This window comes from Cupressus sempervirens, chromosome 6 (genome assembly GCF_028749045.1).
Source record: "Cupressus sempervirens isolate cs-2001-9-10 chromosome 6, ASM2874904v1, whole genome shotgun sequence".
Classification (NCBI taxonomy): domain Eukaryota; kingdom Viridiplantae; phylum Streptophyta; class Pinopsida; order Cupressales; family Cupressaceae; genus Cupressus; species Cupressus sempervirens.
In genome coordinates, this window is record NC_143123.1 from 150,979,793 (window position 1) to 150,998,342 (window position 18,550).

The 18,550-nt window shown below is 37.2% G+C and overlaps 1 protein-coding gene across 1 annotated transcript in view; it reads right to left on the reverse strand.

Annotated features, from left to right (window-relative positions):
- The window catches only part of HCF109 (high chlorophyll fluorescent 109), an 85,209-nt gene extending 69,019 nt beyond the window's left edge, over window positions 1-16,190 (reverse strand). Inside the window, exons 1-3 of the mRNA XM_089787202.1 lie at window positions 15,881-16,190; window positions 15,723-15,779; window positions 9,200-9,420 (exon numbers count right to left, since the gene is read on the reverse strand). Coding sequence (XP_089643328.1) covers window positions 9,200-9,420; window positions 15,723-15,779; window positions 15,881-16,052 — 450 coding nt within the window. The 5' untranslated portion in view covers window positions 16,053-16,190. The remainder of the gene's footprint in view (window positions 1-9,199; window positions 9,421-15,722; window positions 15,780-15,880) is intronic.
- Between the last annotated feature and the right edge of the window lie 2,360 nt (window positions 16,191-18,550).

The window sequence follows — 18,550 nt, forward strand, 5'->3', positions numbered from 1 at the left end:
TATTAATTATTGAAAATGAGTCACATCAGTAAAACTTTCAATCGCAGTCATGAAACTGAGGATTTCCAAATGTATACGTTCAGATAGGCTGTGAACATCCCAAAAAATGAGTCACATCAGTAAAACTTTCAATCCCAGTCCCGAAACTGAGGATTTCCAAGTGTATTTATTAATGTATTTATTAATGTGTCACTGTGACAGTAATAAATCACTAACACATTAAAAATAAAATTCAAATAGGAGGAAACAATATTAATTATTGAAAATGAGTCACATCAGTAAAACTTTCAATCGCAGTCATGAAACTGAGGATTTCCAAATGTATACATTCAGATAGGCTGTGACCATCCCAAAAATGAGTCACATCAGTAAAACTTTCAATCCCATTCCCGAAACTGAGGATTTCCAAGTGTATGCATTCAGATAGGCTGTGAGCATTCCCATCTTGCTCATAAAATGGAAAGTTGAAAAATAATGGCATCCACAGTACATCTAGCTCTAAAACTAAAACTATACTGAGCTGCCATAGACTGATAACTTTGCCAGTAAGGCTGAGCAGAGTCCTATATTACAATGCAAAAAAGTCTCTTCTAAATTTAATATGTAGATCCAGCTGGATATCTCTTGCTTTCTGTACAGTATAGAGCTGCAAGAAACAACTAAAATTTCAGCAACTTATCCATTATTCCACAATCTAGCACAGTCAAAACACTATCAGGACTCTCAGCATTGTCACTGCTCAGTTACATCAGGTAAAGATACACACCTGCCTTTCATCCTCCTTTTATTGGCATAGATCTTTTTTTATCCAAATCCTAGTGATAAATTGTGGAGTCTGATCCGACACACTAATACAGAAACTTATACAGATTTCTACCAGATGCTTTCTAAATAGAACTTAAAGATTTATTTTTTTTCACTAAAATCGTTACAGAAGTTAAATGTTAAAAGAGAGCGAATGGTACCAAAAAATAGCAATAACATTGAAGACCTTCTGGTAAACTGTGTGAACCAAGATGGAGAGGCTGCCACATCTCAAATGTGCGAGATCCATGAAGGAGGGGTGAACATGGCCTTTCACTGATAAAGCCTGTCTTGTATCCATTGCTAAAATCTCTGCTTTCAGCACCTGACAGCCTTTGGGGTTCATGCCCTCCTATTTCCAGGGCAGATACATAAATATTGTAAAGTTCTGCAAATTCTTGAGTCTTGAATCAGACTTATAGTTCAGTTTTGAGTTGCTAAGAATGATCTTTTAAACAATATGTATATTCAGATTTTATTGAGGCAGATATCACCAATGTTTACTGCAGATCCAGTCCTCTACACTCAATCTTGGATGATTGAGAATATCTTTGCTATATATTCGAAGGAAGTGGAATGCTTGGAAGATCAGACTGCTGCGTGTATGTGTCCTCCAAACTGCATTAACAACCCATACATATATCCTATCTAGAGGGCATGTCCCTCAAGGGACATAACCCTTGGCATTAACAAACAAATTTGTCATCCCTAAGCCGGCGATCTTAGTAGATAAATTAGTTATTACTAACTAAGTTTAACCTAGAACAAAATAAGGTATTTCTCTATAAATCGCCGGCACCTTTAGAGAAAATATATATTAATTTGAAAGCCATTCATTAGGAATATATGTATGGAAGAGCAAGTACGCTCTGTACCATCAGACCTATAGGTTATCTAGGTTATATTCTTAACAAATATTAAATTACAAGTATTCATTCCTTTGACAGATTCCTACAAGATAATTTCGCTTTTTCTCTCTCTGATGATGATAAGTTACTACTTAAGCCTGTGGTCCCATGCATGACTACTAACCCATGTTGACCATTGAATCATTAAACCTTTTAGTTCCCTCCATCCTCATCTGTGAATCACCTTGTACAGCATTTATAAGCCACTCCGAAAAGGCAACAACCTAAGGTTCCATAACTCCCTGGTGCTAATCTATCACTTTGGTCATAGACTAATTAACCAATTTTTTGGCAGCATATGTTCAGCAACCTTATCACTTGAAGAAGGATTTGGGACATCCTGATGCAAGGGAAACTCAGACAACAACTTCTCAAGCTCCAAGACTAAAGTTCTTGGCCTCAAATTATTTGAGACAGTAATAATTTCTTTAAAAAAATGGTTGCCTAAATTTAGTTAAATTCATTCTTCTTAGCAATCTAGTTCCTATCATTTCAGCCACATTATTAAAATTGTTTCCCTAATGTTGGAGTTTGTAGCTGCGATAGAAATCTCTGTCTCTGGGTGTTAATTCCGTTATAGTCACCTTCAGCTGAAAAATATGTTTATGATAATTGTAATATTAAATATAAAGACATGTCATTCATCATGCGTTAAGGCATGGACATACAAAGAGTTGTACTTGTAATAAAGAGTTATATTGTTGGGAATTTCAAAAGACCTTCCATTGTAAAGTGAAGAGTCTCTCTTGTGTTATATTTATCGCATCTAGCAAAAGGCATTGTACACTAAAACAATTTTTTATCAATAAATAAAATCTTTTGTTGGTGTGGCTGGGTTTTTCCCTTCATTCTAAAAAGGTTTTCCTAGGATATTTTTGTGTCCCTTGAATCTACTCTGGCTTTCCTTCTTGCTATTATCTCTATTTTTTGGTCAAAACCCAACATGGTATCAGAGCTTGGTTTAATTACAATATATAAGAATGCCTATCATTGCCTTTGTTGATCTATGGATTTTTTGTTAGCTCCACAGATTTTTTTTTAAGTTTTTGTATGAACGTCTATATCTGTTCAACATTCGCTTGCATTTCAAATGCAAACAATTTGTCGTGCTCGGAGAAGAAGGAATAATTTGAGTCAAGAAGCGACTCTTCCATTCAAAGAACAAATCTTGGCCTCTCTCATTTTGCATATTAAGGGTACATTAGGTTGGATATTCTCGAAATAGGATATTCACATAAGACCGGATGCACCAAACCATGAATGCGGTGGTGGGGGAGTTTTACACTGTCATCGGAGAAGGCCCTCCAATCCTTCGCTATCAATGCTGTAGGTTGTGCAGAATCAACATGTTAAATTTGCAGGAGCAAAGTTGCTTTAGAGTTGAGAAGCTCGAGCATATTCGAAAGCACTTCCAGCAAGCACAGAACCACTAAGAAATCAGTGTGGTTTCGGTGGTTCCAATCAGGGAAGTGTCACTACTCCTTTCAAATATATTTTCTCAGTTTTCTTTTATTTACTCGTGCTTTGCAGGATATATTTAAACGTCAGTTTTTTTCTAAACTCTTAAATGTTCTTGTTGTTTTCTGTTTGTTATGGAGTTGTCATTTTGGAGCTTTTTTTTAATATTACCGATAGGTCATTTAGTTAATAAATGTGCTAGTTGGCCTCTTCTTGCAGTAACGTATGTGTGTAATGGCAAATGATCTTTCGTCTTGTTCTTTGTGTTGCTACCTTTTTCGGGTAATTCTCCTTGAGTTCTATTGATGATTAAATTTATTCCATATCTCAATATTAGAATATACTTTAGTAAACCCCCTCCAGAAAAAGATATAAAATATTGGCGAACCTTTCATTATTTTGAAAAAAAAAATCTATTGGTGAATCTCTCAATTTTTTTTTTTGAATATTATTTATACTCGCAACTATTTTGGAATCATAATTTGTGTAGAAAATATTAGCGAATCTCAACAATAATAGGAAGTTCACTAATCACCATGGAATACTACAAATCAAAATTGAACATTTTTTACCTCATGGAATACTATGAGAATCATTACATTATATTTTAAACCAATAGTGAAAACAAAATATTGGTGATATATCCCTAAAGTAACTAATAATTATTATAATTATTGGTGAATTAATTTTCATTTCTCCAATAATATATAATATTTAGGTGAGTCAAATCTAATCATGTATCGAATATTGTGGCGAATCTTTGAGATAATTTTTTTTATTAAAAAAAATAGTGAGCGATTTAAATATTTGAGAACTAAATTTTCTAAAAATGTGGCGATTTAGTTTACATTAAATTTTAAATTATTAGCCAAATTACTAGCCAAAAATTTCAAAAATTAGCCAATTGGCAAATAGAGCCACTAAAAAATACCTTGCTCAATATGTTCTATATCTTGATCGATTTAAATCTAAGAAGTCGGATTCATCCCTATTGCCCAGATTCAGGTCTGGGTCCGTATTTGCCCCCAAGTTCACTACAAGTCCGAGTACGATCCTTAGTTTGGATTATGGGTTCATCTGGATCCTTGCTTGAGCGAACCCGGATGAACCCACAACAAACTCGGGGCTAAAACAACTTTAAAGAGTATTTTTTTAATTGTTTTCTTATGTAACTCTAAAAGGAACTTAATAAAAAACATTTCACTCATCTAATCTCTTATGTTGAGGAGGAGAATGATGATATAGCAGCATATGGGACTAGTGGAACTAGTTTGAGTTCCAATGATGAGGATCTAGATATAGTTGCAGTTGGGGATGAAGCCATTGATCCCTCATTTTATGATGATCCATTTGACCCTTGAAGGCCATTTGATACTATGATTATTGATAAACTACTAAACACTTGTCATTTATCATCATGTTTCAAACTTTATTATTTGATAAACTAGTCATTGTTTTGCAATTCAGTAATTCAATGTATTATTTGATGAACTAGTCTATGTTTTGCAATTCTATTTTGCAATTTAATCATTCAATGTATAATTTTCTTTACAATCATGAAGATAGATTAATGAGCGAGTATTGAATGTTTATCATTGACATTTGGCATTAATCAATGATCAAGCAACAATTGTCCATATTGTGAAATGACTTTGTTTTGCAACTATGCATGTTTCTCGTGTGTGTGTGTACATAGATATACTCACGAACCCACCCACGAACCCAAATGAGAAAAAAAGTTGCACGAACCCACGAACCCACGAACCCAAACCTAGAACCCGAATCCGTCCCCAAACCCGAATCGGCAACTTAGATTTAGATCATCTACACTCTATTCATGCTTCATTGTGAATGAAACCCATATTGAGATATATTTCCTATATCATGTTGGTTTAATGCGTGGTTTTTAAACTATTATTTATCGTGTTTAGCATGTATTAGATATATTTCCTATATCATATCGGTTTAGTGTGTGGCTTGCAAAGACTAGCAATGGTAGTTTTGTGCAATATAGGCATTAATGGACTTTGTTTCTGAGCTTCATGTCCGTTTGAGATCAGAGAACACTACTATTGTGATCGAGGCCATCGGATTTTATTAGAGGTCTCTATTCAACGGTGTTCTTTGTGCTTGTCGTCTTTGGTTATCCTTCCTATTGTATTTTTTAATTTATGCTGGAATTTCCTGGTTGTATTGGCCAATATCTTTCGTGATTATTCGTCAAATATTTTTTGATATTGCCATAGAGTTAATTTGTGCTTGCCATGATATTAATGGTGTCTACTTCATATATTGTGGGAATTTTTTGGCCTTGACAATTGTTGTTTTTTTCCATTCTTGCAGAGATTTTGTTTGGAGGAAGCCAATTCCAGAGGGTAAATTTAAACCGATGCTATGGTGCTCAATTGTCCGAGTGCTGCAAATTCTTCAAATCCAGAGCTTTGAAGTTTTTTGAAGGCCCTTCAATGGTGACGAAGCTCGGGCAGGCACTAAGAATGGAAAATGATGATGAATTCTTCTGGTCATCCTTGCTAGTGGTTTGGTCTTCAAGAGATTTGAACAGATATCATCTTCAGTCACACCTATGTATGGTTTGGGTGAAGAGAAAGATTTTTTTGCTAGAGTCAGTTCAATGTGTGAATCTTCTCTATAGCATATGCATGCGTGTTTCACTTAAACGACATTGCCATGCGTGACTCTTGTGAACCGAGACACAAACATTTGAGCATTTGAGTTCTTGAGATCATGTAGAGAGGTTAATTTGTGTGCAAAGATTCTTCTTGAGTAAGATTAACCTACATAAAGATATGTATTCTAGTTTTGTATAGTTCATGAATTTTATGTAACTAGAATAGTATCTATGTTTATGTTAGATTATCTCTCTTGGTGGCAAGATGCAACAAGATAAGGATTATAGTTCCAGAGGGAGATGTTGAGCTTTTGAGGGAGATTTTAGCTTCAAAGGGAAGCTTCATAATCAAGAGAGAGTGCTAAAAGAACCCCCATCATTCTCATATATGCTTGTAATGCTTGTGGTATTTGTAAAATTTAAGACTTAAATAGAACTAAGTCTTGTTATGCCTATTTCTATTCTTGTGTGAATAAGATTGTAAGAATCATCTATGATAACACTTTTACTCAAGAAAGTGAACATCATGTTGAGAGAGTCCATGATGACTATGAAAACTCTTTCACTAAAGAAAGTGAACATCATGTTGAGAGAGTCCACGATGACATCACGTTGAGAGATTTTGTGATGGGAGTTGGATGTCATTTTGAGAGATTCCATGACAATTCAAGTTGACAAAGTTTATGATCAAAGGCTTAACTATGATTCTTACAAGTCTCTCTTGTTCTGTGATTCCATCGTTTTGAGTAATTGTTACAAGTCTATCATGTTGAGTGATTCCATGATTATTAACAATGAGCAAATTGTTCTCTTAGTGTCATATTGAGAGTTTTTATAACATCATATTGAGAAAATCTATGATGAAAATTGATTGTGTTTCTTGCAGGATTTTCATGTTGAGTGATTCCATGAAATTTTATAGGATCTATGTGATTAGATTTTATCATTGACATTTTGGTTGCAGCTTTCTATGACTATTCAGCTAAAGATTTCTCTCTCGCTAAGAGGAAGTGTTAGAGTTTGTAGCTGCAATAGAAATCTTTATCTCTTGGTTTGTAGCTGCAATAGAAATGTTTATCTCTTGGGTATTAATTCCGTTATTATCACCTTCAGCTGAAAAGACATTTATAATAATGTAATATTAAATATAAAGACACATGGTATTCATCATGTGTTAAGGCATGGAAATATGAAGAGTAGTATTTGTAATAAAGAGTTATATTGTTGGGAATTTCAAGAGACATTCGATTGTAAAGTAAAGAGTCTCTCTTATGTTATATATATCGCATCTAGCAAAAGGCATTGTACACTCGAACATTTTATTATCAATAAAGAAGATCTTTTGTTGGTGTGGTTGGGTTTTCCCCTTCATTCTAGAAAGGCTTTCAAAGGATATTTCTGTATGTACCTTGCATCTACTTTGGCTTTCCTTTTTGCTGTTATCTCTATTTTCTGAGTAAAACCCAACACCAAAAGCATCAAGATATCATAATTGTGGTACACTTGTAGGTCAAGTTTGGTTAGGAATACCTTCTGAAGTCCCATCTGAGTTTAATTTCATCCATATGACTTCCACGGGCATTCGGTTCCCTTCTCTAATAAACATTTTAGTGACCCACCTGATTGATAAGTTTCATGTTGTTGAACTCACACTGTGGCAGCAACAGACAAAATATGGTTCAACACTAATGGAAAATTTGTATCAATGAATCACTGACTCCAAAGGGGCATTGTTTTTGGAGAAAATTAAAATTTTCAAAATATAATAATTTCAATGGTGTCCCACGCAATGAGAAAGTACTGACCATTCTTACATTGTTATGTATAAACAATCCTTCATAGTAAATAATATGCCATTGGTATTGAGAACAAATTTTTGAATCCTTGTGATTAAAGTGATCAACTTCAGCAGTGGATAAGGCTAAGATTCCTCAACTCTCTCACGAAAAGTATTTATCATTCTTTTGAATGAATGCCTATTAATGACACTCAGTTATTAGAATAGTTAAAAAAGGAAAAAAAATTATCATCGCAAGTGAGATCTTTCTAAGGTACTTCTCAGATAAGCTTACAAGCTCTACACCCATTTGATTTATAGAGGCACTAATCCATAAAAGTGTAACCTTCAAAGCTCAAAGAATTTCGCTAGATGGAACTTGCCACAGACAGTTATACTAACTTAACCTACAGGTTACTAAAATCCACCAAAAAACAAATTACCAAACAAACTATGCAGAACAAGACAGAAATGATGGGGAATTTTTAACAAGGTCAAAAAAATATGTAAGGCATCAAAGCAATAATCTCTAATAATACACAACAAACAATTTATCTTTTCTTGCCTCCCACATGGAGTTTTTCCCTGAGAAAAAAAACAAATGAGATCTTGAACCATAAAATCACAGTTTTCCATTTTTTGATACATTTTATCAATTTTTATGGCGAAAAAACTTAGGGATTTTGAGTTATTTCTAACCCTAACCCAATGTTTTCCCTAATAAATTGAAAAGATTATTTTTCTTCTTGTTTGTCAAATCATTCCCAAGAATGATTTGTGCTACTATGCTATATGGCTTTATTAATCTATGCTTCTTACATTATTAAATATTTGCCTTCATTTATGAAATATAGTTCAAGAAGAATAAGTCAACAAAACCATATAGCCATATATAATATAACAATATATTCTTGTGCAATTCCCTAAAAAGCTCATTCCTTCCTTATATTTTTATACTGTTTACAAATTTAAAAAGATGATCATTTGTCCATGGGATCTAATCCCATGGAAACAAAATTATTATGATACTATTTCTTATTTTGGAATAACACTCTGATTTTTACATGGTGAATTTTCTACTATAGTCATAAATATGCTGATAGAGTTGCTTCCTAAATTCGTGTCAAGAAATTTAACATAAATGGGACAAAAAAATGTGCTCCATTTGTCTTCCAAACATAAATATTCTAGAATTCTAGCAGGGATGTGCACATTTATACATGATTACCAGAGCAGGCTAGGAATTGCATGTATAAACCAACACTATGACAAAATCAAAGGGATGATAAGTGCCAGGTTAGTATCCAAACAATTTATGGTCAATTTTTTTATTAGATTGCTTTACAACAGATGTATAGAAATGTATTTCTTATTTACAAAAGAAATTCATATGATGGGCTTTGAATTGAAATAAATATATAAATTAAATTTCAATAAATACAGAATATTTCATTGTTTTAGTTTTTCATCATAATTAAAGTATAACATCCCCCCTAAAGTAGAGTTTTTTGTACATTTAAAAAAGGAGTGAGACCCAGTTTAATTGCACACACAACCTTACAAATATCTGTAACATTTAGTAACAGCACATCAAAGACCTGACTAAAGGTATTGTAATCAAACCTTGGACTGAAAGTCGTTGAGCAGGCTAATGTCTTCCTTGGTGTCTGTCAAAGCAAGAAGTGTCTCCTGTGCTTTCCCAGGATCATCCCACAGGTTACTGTCTGCAGCTCTGTGCTCCAAATCAGATAGATTTGCTTGTGCTTGTTCCAGCCCTGCTGATGCCATGGTCTCCTCAACACGCTTCACCGCATTTTCAATATCTTTCCTCAAAGAAAAGAAATCTAGAACCCACTCAAAACCAAACATTAGATGCAGAAGCATAAGGGATAGTGTACACTGTACACTTCTCACAAAAACAGAAGCAAGGAAAATTTTCCACGGCTGAAAGTCATTGCCAAAGTCATATAAAAAAATGCAAAATAATGCATCTAGATTTTAGACTGATAAATCAGTCTACACATTTATCACTCCAACATACAAAACTCTACATATATTCCTGATAGTGGATCTGAGATGGTACAAGACAAGCATGTTGTCAATAAATTCTATATTGTAGCCGATGGGTAGAATAGTATCTGAAAGGGCGCGTGACGGTTGAGTCACCCCTTTGGGAAAGTATATGTACACCATTCGGAAGGGACTTTGCAATCATAATTGTAATCATCAGAGTAATTGTAATGAGCATATTGTGTATATGAATAAAGTATTTGTTATGTGTTATATCTTACTATACTACATGCGATAAGTATCCTTTTACTCTGTACAGTAAACATTTGGCATCGTTGCCAGTCGAACCTAGAACAAAGGAAGTGTGATGAAGATTAATGCCAAATCTGCTTAACAAGGATAGGAATAAGACAAAAGATAAGGATGAAATACGCACAGCACAGGAAGTTTTAATTTTAGCACAACAGGCGGAGCGCAGACAAAAGCTTTAGCAGATTGTCAACGGGCACCGAGGGGGTGAAAGAGCACAGATGGAGGGAGTGCATTCACTTAGCACACCGAGGAGTGCCGAGCAATTGCTAGAAGAGACTCGACAGCGATTGAATTTGGTGGACAAGATGAGGGAGGAGTTTCTTAACTTGTATACGCCAAGGGTAGAGCATCCGAACGGAAGGGAAGGAAGTCACACGGCTCGAAGTGCCAAAGGAGCACAAGCATGGAGTGAACTCTTTATTCCCGATATACCTGATGAACGGATACAAGCAGAGAATCGAACAACTTCACTTGAGGAAGATTTTCTTTCACCAGGTGATGCGGTTGTTGGAAGCAAGGCGATTGTCCGAAGCAGTGCGGTTATGCGAGACAACGCGGTTGCTCAGAACAACACGGGTACTCAAAACAACGCGGGTGCTCAAAACAACACGAGTACACAACAAGTACCATAGAATCAAAAGAAAGTAGCAATGGCAAGACCAAAGGAGAAATTGTCGAAGTTTAATGGTGACGGAACGACAAATCTGATCAAACACTGCAAGACATGTGAAACAATATGGACAGCAAATGGTGTAACAGACGAGGATGATTGGGTCCGGCAGTTTCCAACGACCCTACGGAGTGTAGCAATCGATTGGTTTGCAGACACAAATCCTCAAATATTGACTAAATGGGAAGACGTCAAGAAGGAGATTAAAGTCACTGTACGGCCATCAAGAAGGAGATTAAGGCACTATACGGCCACCAAGGAGAAAGACAACAATAGAGAACAGACCACACCGTACGACTGTATGGGCAGGAGAAGAACAGTACAGGGTCCTTGGACACCGTACGATCGAAGGAACAAAGCACCGTATGACTAGGAAAGTTGCAGAAAGAGGCCCGTAAGTGCACTATACGGCCGTACGGCTAGATTGACTGGAGGTTGGGTGACCATACAACGAACTCGTATAGACATCGACAGTAGGAGAACCATACATTATGGTTCGTATGGAAGCAACAGTTAGAGTGAGGAGACCGTATAGTAGCAAGGAGACCGTACGACTGTACGACGAGGAATAAGCATGGATATATAACATCAACAATTTAAGAACTCAAAACCATTATATGACAGGAGCCTGGAGAACTCAGAATAGAACAAGGAACGAAGACAAGGAGCCATTTCATACGGCAGGAGCCTGGAGAAGAAAAAGTCATACAACCATCAATAAGCACATCTTCGTTTGTCGTACACCATACGGCCAAGAGGATTACAGGCAAAGAGTACTGTATACTGTACGGACCTTGCGTTGTCTGAAATACTTCAAAATTTTAGGAGAAATCACCATTCGTACAAATCTCGGAAGGAGAAAGGACTGCATTCGTACAGCAAATAGAATTGGGAAAGAAGAAGTTGTACGAAAGCACTAGGAAATTGTATGGAGAGGTAATTGACCTAACCGATTTTGTTGTATTCAAGCAAAATGACAAAAAGGCGATAGTTATGCATTCAGCCGGCAAGAGAGCCTGGAAAAAGAAACTGGAACAGGATTTAGCGACAACTGTAACGATGAACAGAAATGTCAAAACTTTGCCATCTGGAGTCTGTGTAGTAGGAGGAACAGTACAGGACCAAGCAAAAAGTAAGTGAAGCAAACAACACAGTCAGCTGCGACGGATATTCCCACAGCACAAAATGTTGCATTTGAAACACTAAATGGAACAGAATGCCGGAAGTGGTGGTAGGAGGCACCTGATAACCATCTAGCAAAGGCCAGCATTCAAAAGGCACAAGTCAAAGGGGTGATACAAATGCCTGTGTTCTGTATCAGAGATTATGAAGGGTTTCTACGCATCATGATAAAAACGTATGATAGGTTCTCTCGAACCAATACATTTGCTTACCTTGGTTGCAACTTGGTGGTATCATTCAAACCGGCCGACTTCACACGGGTATTTGGGATACCTGGCCATGCACAAGGGGGAAGGAAAATAGAGAGTAAACCTAAAAAGATAAGCCAAGAAGTAAAAATACATTTGATACAGCTCCTGTGTGGGGACCTGACGCAGGCGGAACAAGAAGCTCTCAAGGACACATCAAGGGGTAGAGGGTTGAAGAAATCCAATGTGCAGGAAGGTCATTGGCGTTGTCTAATGGACGTCATGAAGAGTCGCCTCACAGGTTCTATTTGTGCCTCAAATATTTCATTTCCACATGTGGCAATGATGAATGGGATTCTGCACGATAGCGTGTATGACTGGGCCGCATTGTTGGCTGAACGGATGCATGAATCCATGACATTACAACACAAGATATTCTACATGTCGCATTATGCCATCGGCCTATTCTTGGAGGCAACAACGCAAATGATTCCTAACGATGCACTAGAGGCCAAATCGAGACCACTTGCACCAGGCGAACCACCGATCATGCAGTGGAGGCATCTTGATACACTTGGCACATAGACCACAATTGGACAAAAACGACTAAGATCAGACGAAGGAAATTTAGACAGTGGTTGGGTGGAGACTTCTTCAGAGGAAAGTGGGACCGATGGGGAGGAGGTAGAGGTAATTACAGCTACACTGTTGAGATTCCCACGGCCTGCACTTTCAGCGACAGCACATTTGGCTCCCGTAGGTATACATGGCATTCCGGATTTTGGTCAGCTCAGGCAACCAGTAGTGATGACACCAGCTTCAGTTGCGATTCAACCTACCGCGGAAGTACGAGCAAAGACACAAGCAATTCCGAAGGCATTAGCAAAGGCACATCTGTCACCAACAGAGATAGCCACTCCAGAGGTAACAACGGAGCCTGCTCATGAGGCTTTACCAGAGGCTGGGGATGAGGTACTTGTACCTGACACAGAGATGGACATGAAGGTAGGCATAATGGAGATACCAACAAGCAAGGGTTTCAAGGCGTCTGGTGTCCAATTGGACGTAGTAGGTTTAGATGCAGTGGTTATGGTGGATATGGCATTGTTAGCATCACCTGAGCGAGACAAAGAGAGCAGAACCCAGAAGTTGAGCACATACCTAAGTTGAGCACATACCTGAGTACGCGGTTCCACTATACTCCAGCACCTAGAGTGGTGTACCTGCAAACACCTACGCAAGAAGCAATTCCAGAGGAAGACCCTCCGCAAGCACAGGTGGAGGAGTTGACACAAGATGAGGGATGACCACATAGCACTGTCGAGCGGATGGCGGAAGCAGTTGAGAGGGCTATGGGTGTGCAGCAACATCCAGTAGTGCCGGAAGCAGGGATGAGAGAGGCCTTCTTCGCTGCTATGGCAGCTCTAGCGACTTGGGCACACCAGATAGTGGCCTCTGCAGAGATTCAGACTTTGGACTCAGTAGTAAAGGAGCTGGAGGGAGTAGTATCATTCATGAGATTGGGATGCCCGGCTGCCTTTACAGTTTATTTAGAGGAACAGGGATGGTCAGATGTGGAGCCTGCAAAGATGTGACAAGATTGGGCCACAACAAGAGATCTTGGTATGGAAAGCCGAGTAGAGGCTTTGACTCACGAGATAGTGGAGATACACAGGGAGGCATATTACACCCTTCGGAGGAGCCAAGCAGAACAGGTAGCAACTGAGAGTGCTCAGGAGGAGCCAACTGCCAAATTAGCCATGGAGAGGGCAGCCTGGGAATCCAAGAGGGCAGCCTTGTTAGACAGACAAAGTCAGCTACAAAAATTGGCAACAGAGAAGGAACAGATAGCAGCAGAGAAGGAGAGAGTAGTAGATGAGAAGAAGAAAGAGTTGGGAGAAATTGCTAGGATGATGCAATCAGCTTTAGAGCTTCAGATGGAGGCGGAAGTGGAATTGAAAGTTCGGAAGGAGCAAGTCTACAAGCTACGGACGGAGCTGAACGAACTAAGGGCGCAAACAGCCACTATGCCAGGCACGAATCCCTCTGTTTAGTATCTATAAATTGATGTAATTAGTTGTTTATTTTGAGTTTGTTGTATTGTCATTCGGAGACGACTTTTCTTTTGGGGGGATGATGTTGTCGTTAAATTCTATATTATAGCCGACAGGTAGAATAATATCCGAAAGGGCACGTGATGATTGAGTCACCCCTTCGGGAAAGTATATGTACATCGTCCGGAAGAGACTTTAGAATCATAATTGTAATCGTCAAAGTAATTGTAATAAGCATATTGCGTATATGAATAAAGTATTTATTCTATATTATATCTTACTGTACTACATGCAATAAGTATCCTTTTACCCTATATGGTAAACAAAGCACAAAATGAAAAAACAGTATGATGAAAGAAAAGTATTTTATTGACATTTTGCTGTCCACATTCTACTTAATTCAAATCCTGTTTAAGAGTTCACTTCTAATTATCATAAGAAAAATCACTTCGTATCTCTTTCACTCTCTAATTGCAAAGCACATGTAAGAGGCTACATTTACTATGTGAAAAAGATTTTGATGTATCAATAATAGATTAAGGTATACTGTAAATAAATGATCCATTATCATCATTGAGTTTAACAAAGTGAATATGATACAACCATCAGATGACAAGCAAAACACCTCCTGACAAATGAGGGTCAGTAATTAGACATGTGCATGCAGAATTCAGGGAGCTTGTTTATCTTGATCAAATATGTAAAACAACATAGGAATAACATCATGCAATAGGGGAGCCTTTAGAAAGAAGGCATGAAATTGTTACTCGGAGTGCTAACATTCTCTAGCCAAAAGAAAAGTTGGGAGCTAGAATGTATTAAGGAATTGCTACAAGGAATGTGAAAAATCTCTTGCCTTAAACAAGCTTCAAGCCTTCCCTACAAATAAATCATTTCTCAGAACATGTGAAACTAAACGCTTAAGGTACATTCTTTAACCATAGGGGTGAAACAGAGAATGGTAGCATACCCCTCACAGCGAGAAGACTGAACTTGTTCCATGTTTCAAAATAAGAAAGATTTTTGTATAAGTCACAATTTAATATCAAAATACATATGCAATAGTTTAGCAATCGTCTTTCCCATTAAGTTTTCTTTTGACATTGGCTATCTTCAAAATTGATTTCTCTTATGTGTATAAGAATGTTGTTATGTATTTCCTTGCGTAACATTTTTGCCATTTTACGACATAAAGTAATAAATTCTCAGTTAAGTGTTCCTGTAAAATGAATTTCAGTTTTATAGTCATAGAATTCATCACTCGAGCGTCGACAAAATTTATCACTTGAGAATTCAATCCCCTCCCAGCAACAACTGTCCTAAGTTCAATCCTTACTATAGTATGGCAACATGCAATCTTATCTGCATAGCACAATTGGCAATAAATAGCCCATGCGCAACTCCGCGCTTAGTAAGACAATTTACAAGCCCATCCCTACAGTGCAGCATACGACCGGTGCCAACCCCACAGCTTATCCCGCACTACAGATAAGGCAGGCACAATATCAATGCCCAGTTCTTGTCATGTACGAGGGTAATATTTCACAGAAATTTCACCAATCTAACTCAATCAAGTTTTCTAACAAAGCACGTTTTGTGGGGAAAAAAAAAGAGGCGGAAACACATTTCCTTTGAAATTTTCCTTTGAAAATGAGGGGCCACCCGAAACCAAGCTATATTAGTCAACGAGTAAAATGAATTTAATTTATTTACTTTTAAAGCTTGCATACCTTTTTGAATCCATTGCGCACCTTCCGACTGAACATTTGTTCGGACTCTACCTGACGCTGCGAACGCCCCGGAATTTAGTAAGATTCAATACCAAAAGAATGTCTTTAAAGAGAAATTAAACTGAATTTGCGGGGGGACTTCAATATCAATAACTTACATTGGCGGAGTGGAGGAATAATCCTGTAACGGCGTGAAATAGAGGGGAAGGGTTTGAGAAGAGGATGAGAAAGGTTGAGGGAAGGGGAGGACAGACACTGATGAGTGCAGACATATGGTAAGGGCCGAATTAGTGGGGGTTGGCACCCAACATTCGTATGTTTCATCGCCATTGATAGAATCGCTACATCACCAGAGAACGTATATGGAATCACAAATGGTTAATTGGCAATATGGTTGATATGGTTACGTGGAGGAACCATTAGTATAATGTGAGTTTTATATGATAAGAGGGGAAGTCTTTGATCGAAGTATAATGTAAGTTTTATGTGTATTTCGTATAAGAGAGTGTTATATAGGAGCACTTGCATCATAGGAGATGTAAGGGAATAGTTGATAAGCAATTTTGTACATGTTTTAATTTAACTATTTATATATTCAATGATGTAAAATTAAAAAGATTACTCAAGTAATTTCTACTACACGCATTATTTATCCCAATCAAAGAGTTTTTTTGGATCTTGTAGTCATGGCATGAAAAACAAAGTTGCTCAATAGATAGGTTACTCTACCACAAAAATTCTTGTCATAGCATATGGACCCAATAACTCAAGAAACGAGAATAGGAAAGGTATCTCAACTTGCTCTTGCTCAACTGGTAAAAATTCCACAAAAAACTACCATGCATTATCTTGCTTCTCAAAATTATAGGAAGCATCAAGTCCATTCTTCTTCATTGTGACATTGAAGGATGTCTCTAAGATAAAGCTTTCGTGTCTCCCTTGTCATTTATCACAGTTGTATTGAGGCAAAAGTGATTTTCCTTTTAAAGTTTCAACACTCTTTACTTTGTTCATAGGAAACCTGATGATTGCAAAGTGACAAATTATCAGGTTAAAAAAAATTGGTTTAGAGCATAACCCCAAGCGTCATTTCATGTTTTGTAGCTACCAGCTTGATGGTTTAATATTTTGAGAATTGTTGAGTAAACTCTTCCCACATGTTGATATCCAATCTTGGACGTAGAACTCTCCATTCCAAAGGAGGTATGAAAAATATTTTGATGATCAACTACCAGAATATCTCCACATAATTGTAAACCTGTAGATGTCAAAATAAGCAAAAATCATAGTAACATTGCTTTAAGGCTCTCATTTGCAAGAAAATAATTCTTATCAAAATTAGCTCAAATAAACCAGGTGTCTATCATAATCCACTTTTGATATCAATCATAGAGATGCTAATGAAACATTCTACATACAAAGTCATTAAATCTTAATCAAAACTTTCAAAAAGAAAGGAAAGTAAAGGTTAGTACATTGAAAAAAGCTAATCATCCATGTAATAATTACATACTAAAATTGAATTCAAAATAATTAAAAGATTCTTTAGAGGACTAATTTGAACGTAAAATTTCCAAATTGGGCATTTTGCAAAAAGATATTAAGAAGGGTAGGGCAGAGAAATTTGTTAAACCTGGTAGAAAAAAGGATGTGGAAAAGATTAAACTAGCTAGTGAGAATTTGGTGGAGTTAAAGGCAGTTAAAACTCTGGATTCTATTTTTTCATGCCCCTTGAAATGATTGTTCTATCATGGAATTTACAGGGCTTGAACAGCAGCCCTAGACAAAAAGCAGTTCATGAGTTAGTCAAATGTCAAGGTCCTGATGTCATCTTTTTGCAAGAAACTAAGTTATCTATTGAGAGTATGCAAGGTTTGATGCCTAAGTTGTGGAGAAATGGGGAGTGCCAGTGCGTTGGAGCTCATGGAGCTTCTGGGGGTCTAGCATGCTTATGGAATCCTCGAAGAATCCAACCTCTTTGGTGGATTTCCTCTAAATCCTCTATGTCCATGATTGCTACTAGCCTTGAGACAGGGGACATCATTTTATTTTCCAATATTTATGATCCTACTAATTTTCAAGGTAAACAAGGTTTGTGGTCGCACATTAAGTTGATCTATAGCATAATGCCTTTCCATACTTGGATTTTGGCTGGAGATTACAATGTTATTTGTGAGTTAGCTGAGAAGCGTGGTGGTCCTGGAAGGTTGGATCCCTCTGCATTGCTACTTCGAGACAATATCAATACCTTGAATCTTGTTGATATCAAACCTAACAATGGTCAGTTCACTTGGAACAATCATCGAGTTGGTGAGTTTTGTATTGCAAAAAGGTTAGATCGACTTTTGGTTTCTTGTTACTAGGTTGGAGGGATGTGGTCATCTTGCTTTGAGATCTTGGATTAGAGAGGATTGGACCATTGGCCTATTAAACTTGCTACAGAGTCAACTCAGGTGCTTCGTAAGCCTTCTTTTAGGTTCCAACTCATGTGGTTACAGGACTCATCTTTGAATGATTTGGTTTTTGATTGGTGGAAGAAAGGAAGACCAGCCTACAACACATCAATGTATGTCTTTGCTAAGCTTCTTCAATATGTTAAATTTGAGCTCAAATGGTGGAATCGTCTACACTTTGGGAATGTCTTCCATGCAAAGGTGTTGGCCCAGGCAAATCTGGATGGCATCACAAGGAGGATAAGAGAGGATGGGGTCATGGCTGAATTTCTTTAGGACGAGGCTCAGGCTGTGAAAATGCTAGAAGAATGGGAACTATGAGAGGAAATGTATTGGAAACAAAAGGCTCAAATTGAGTGGCTTCAGGAAGGTGAC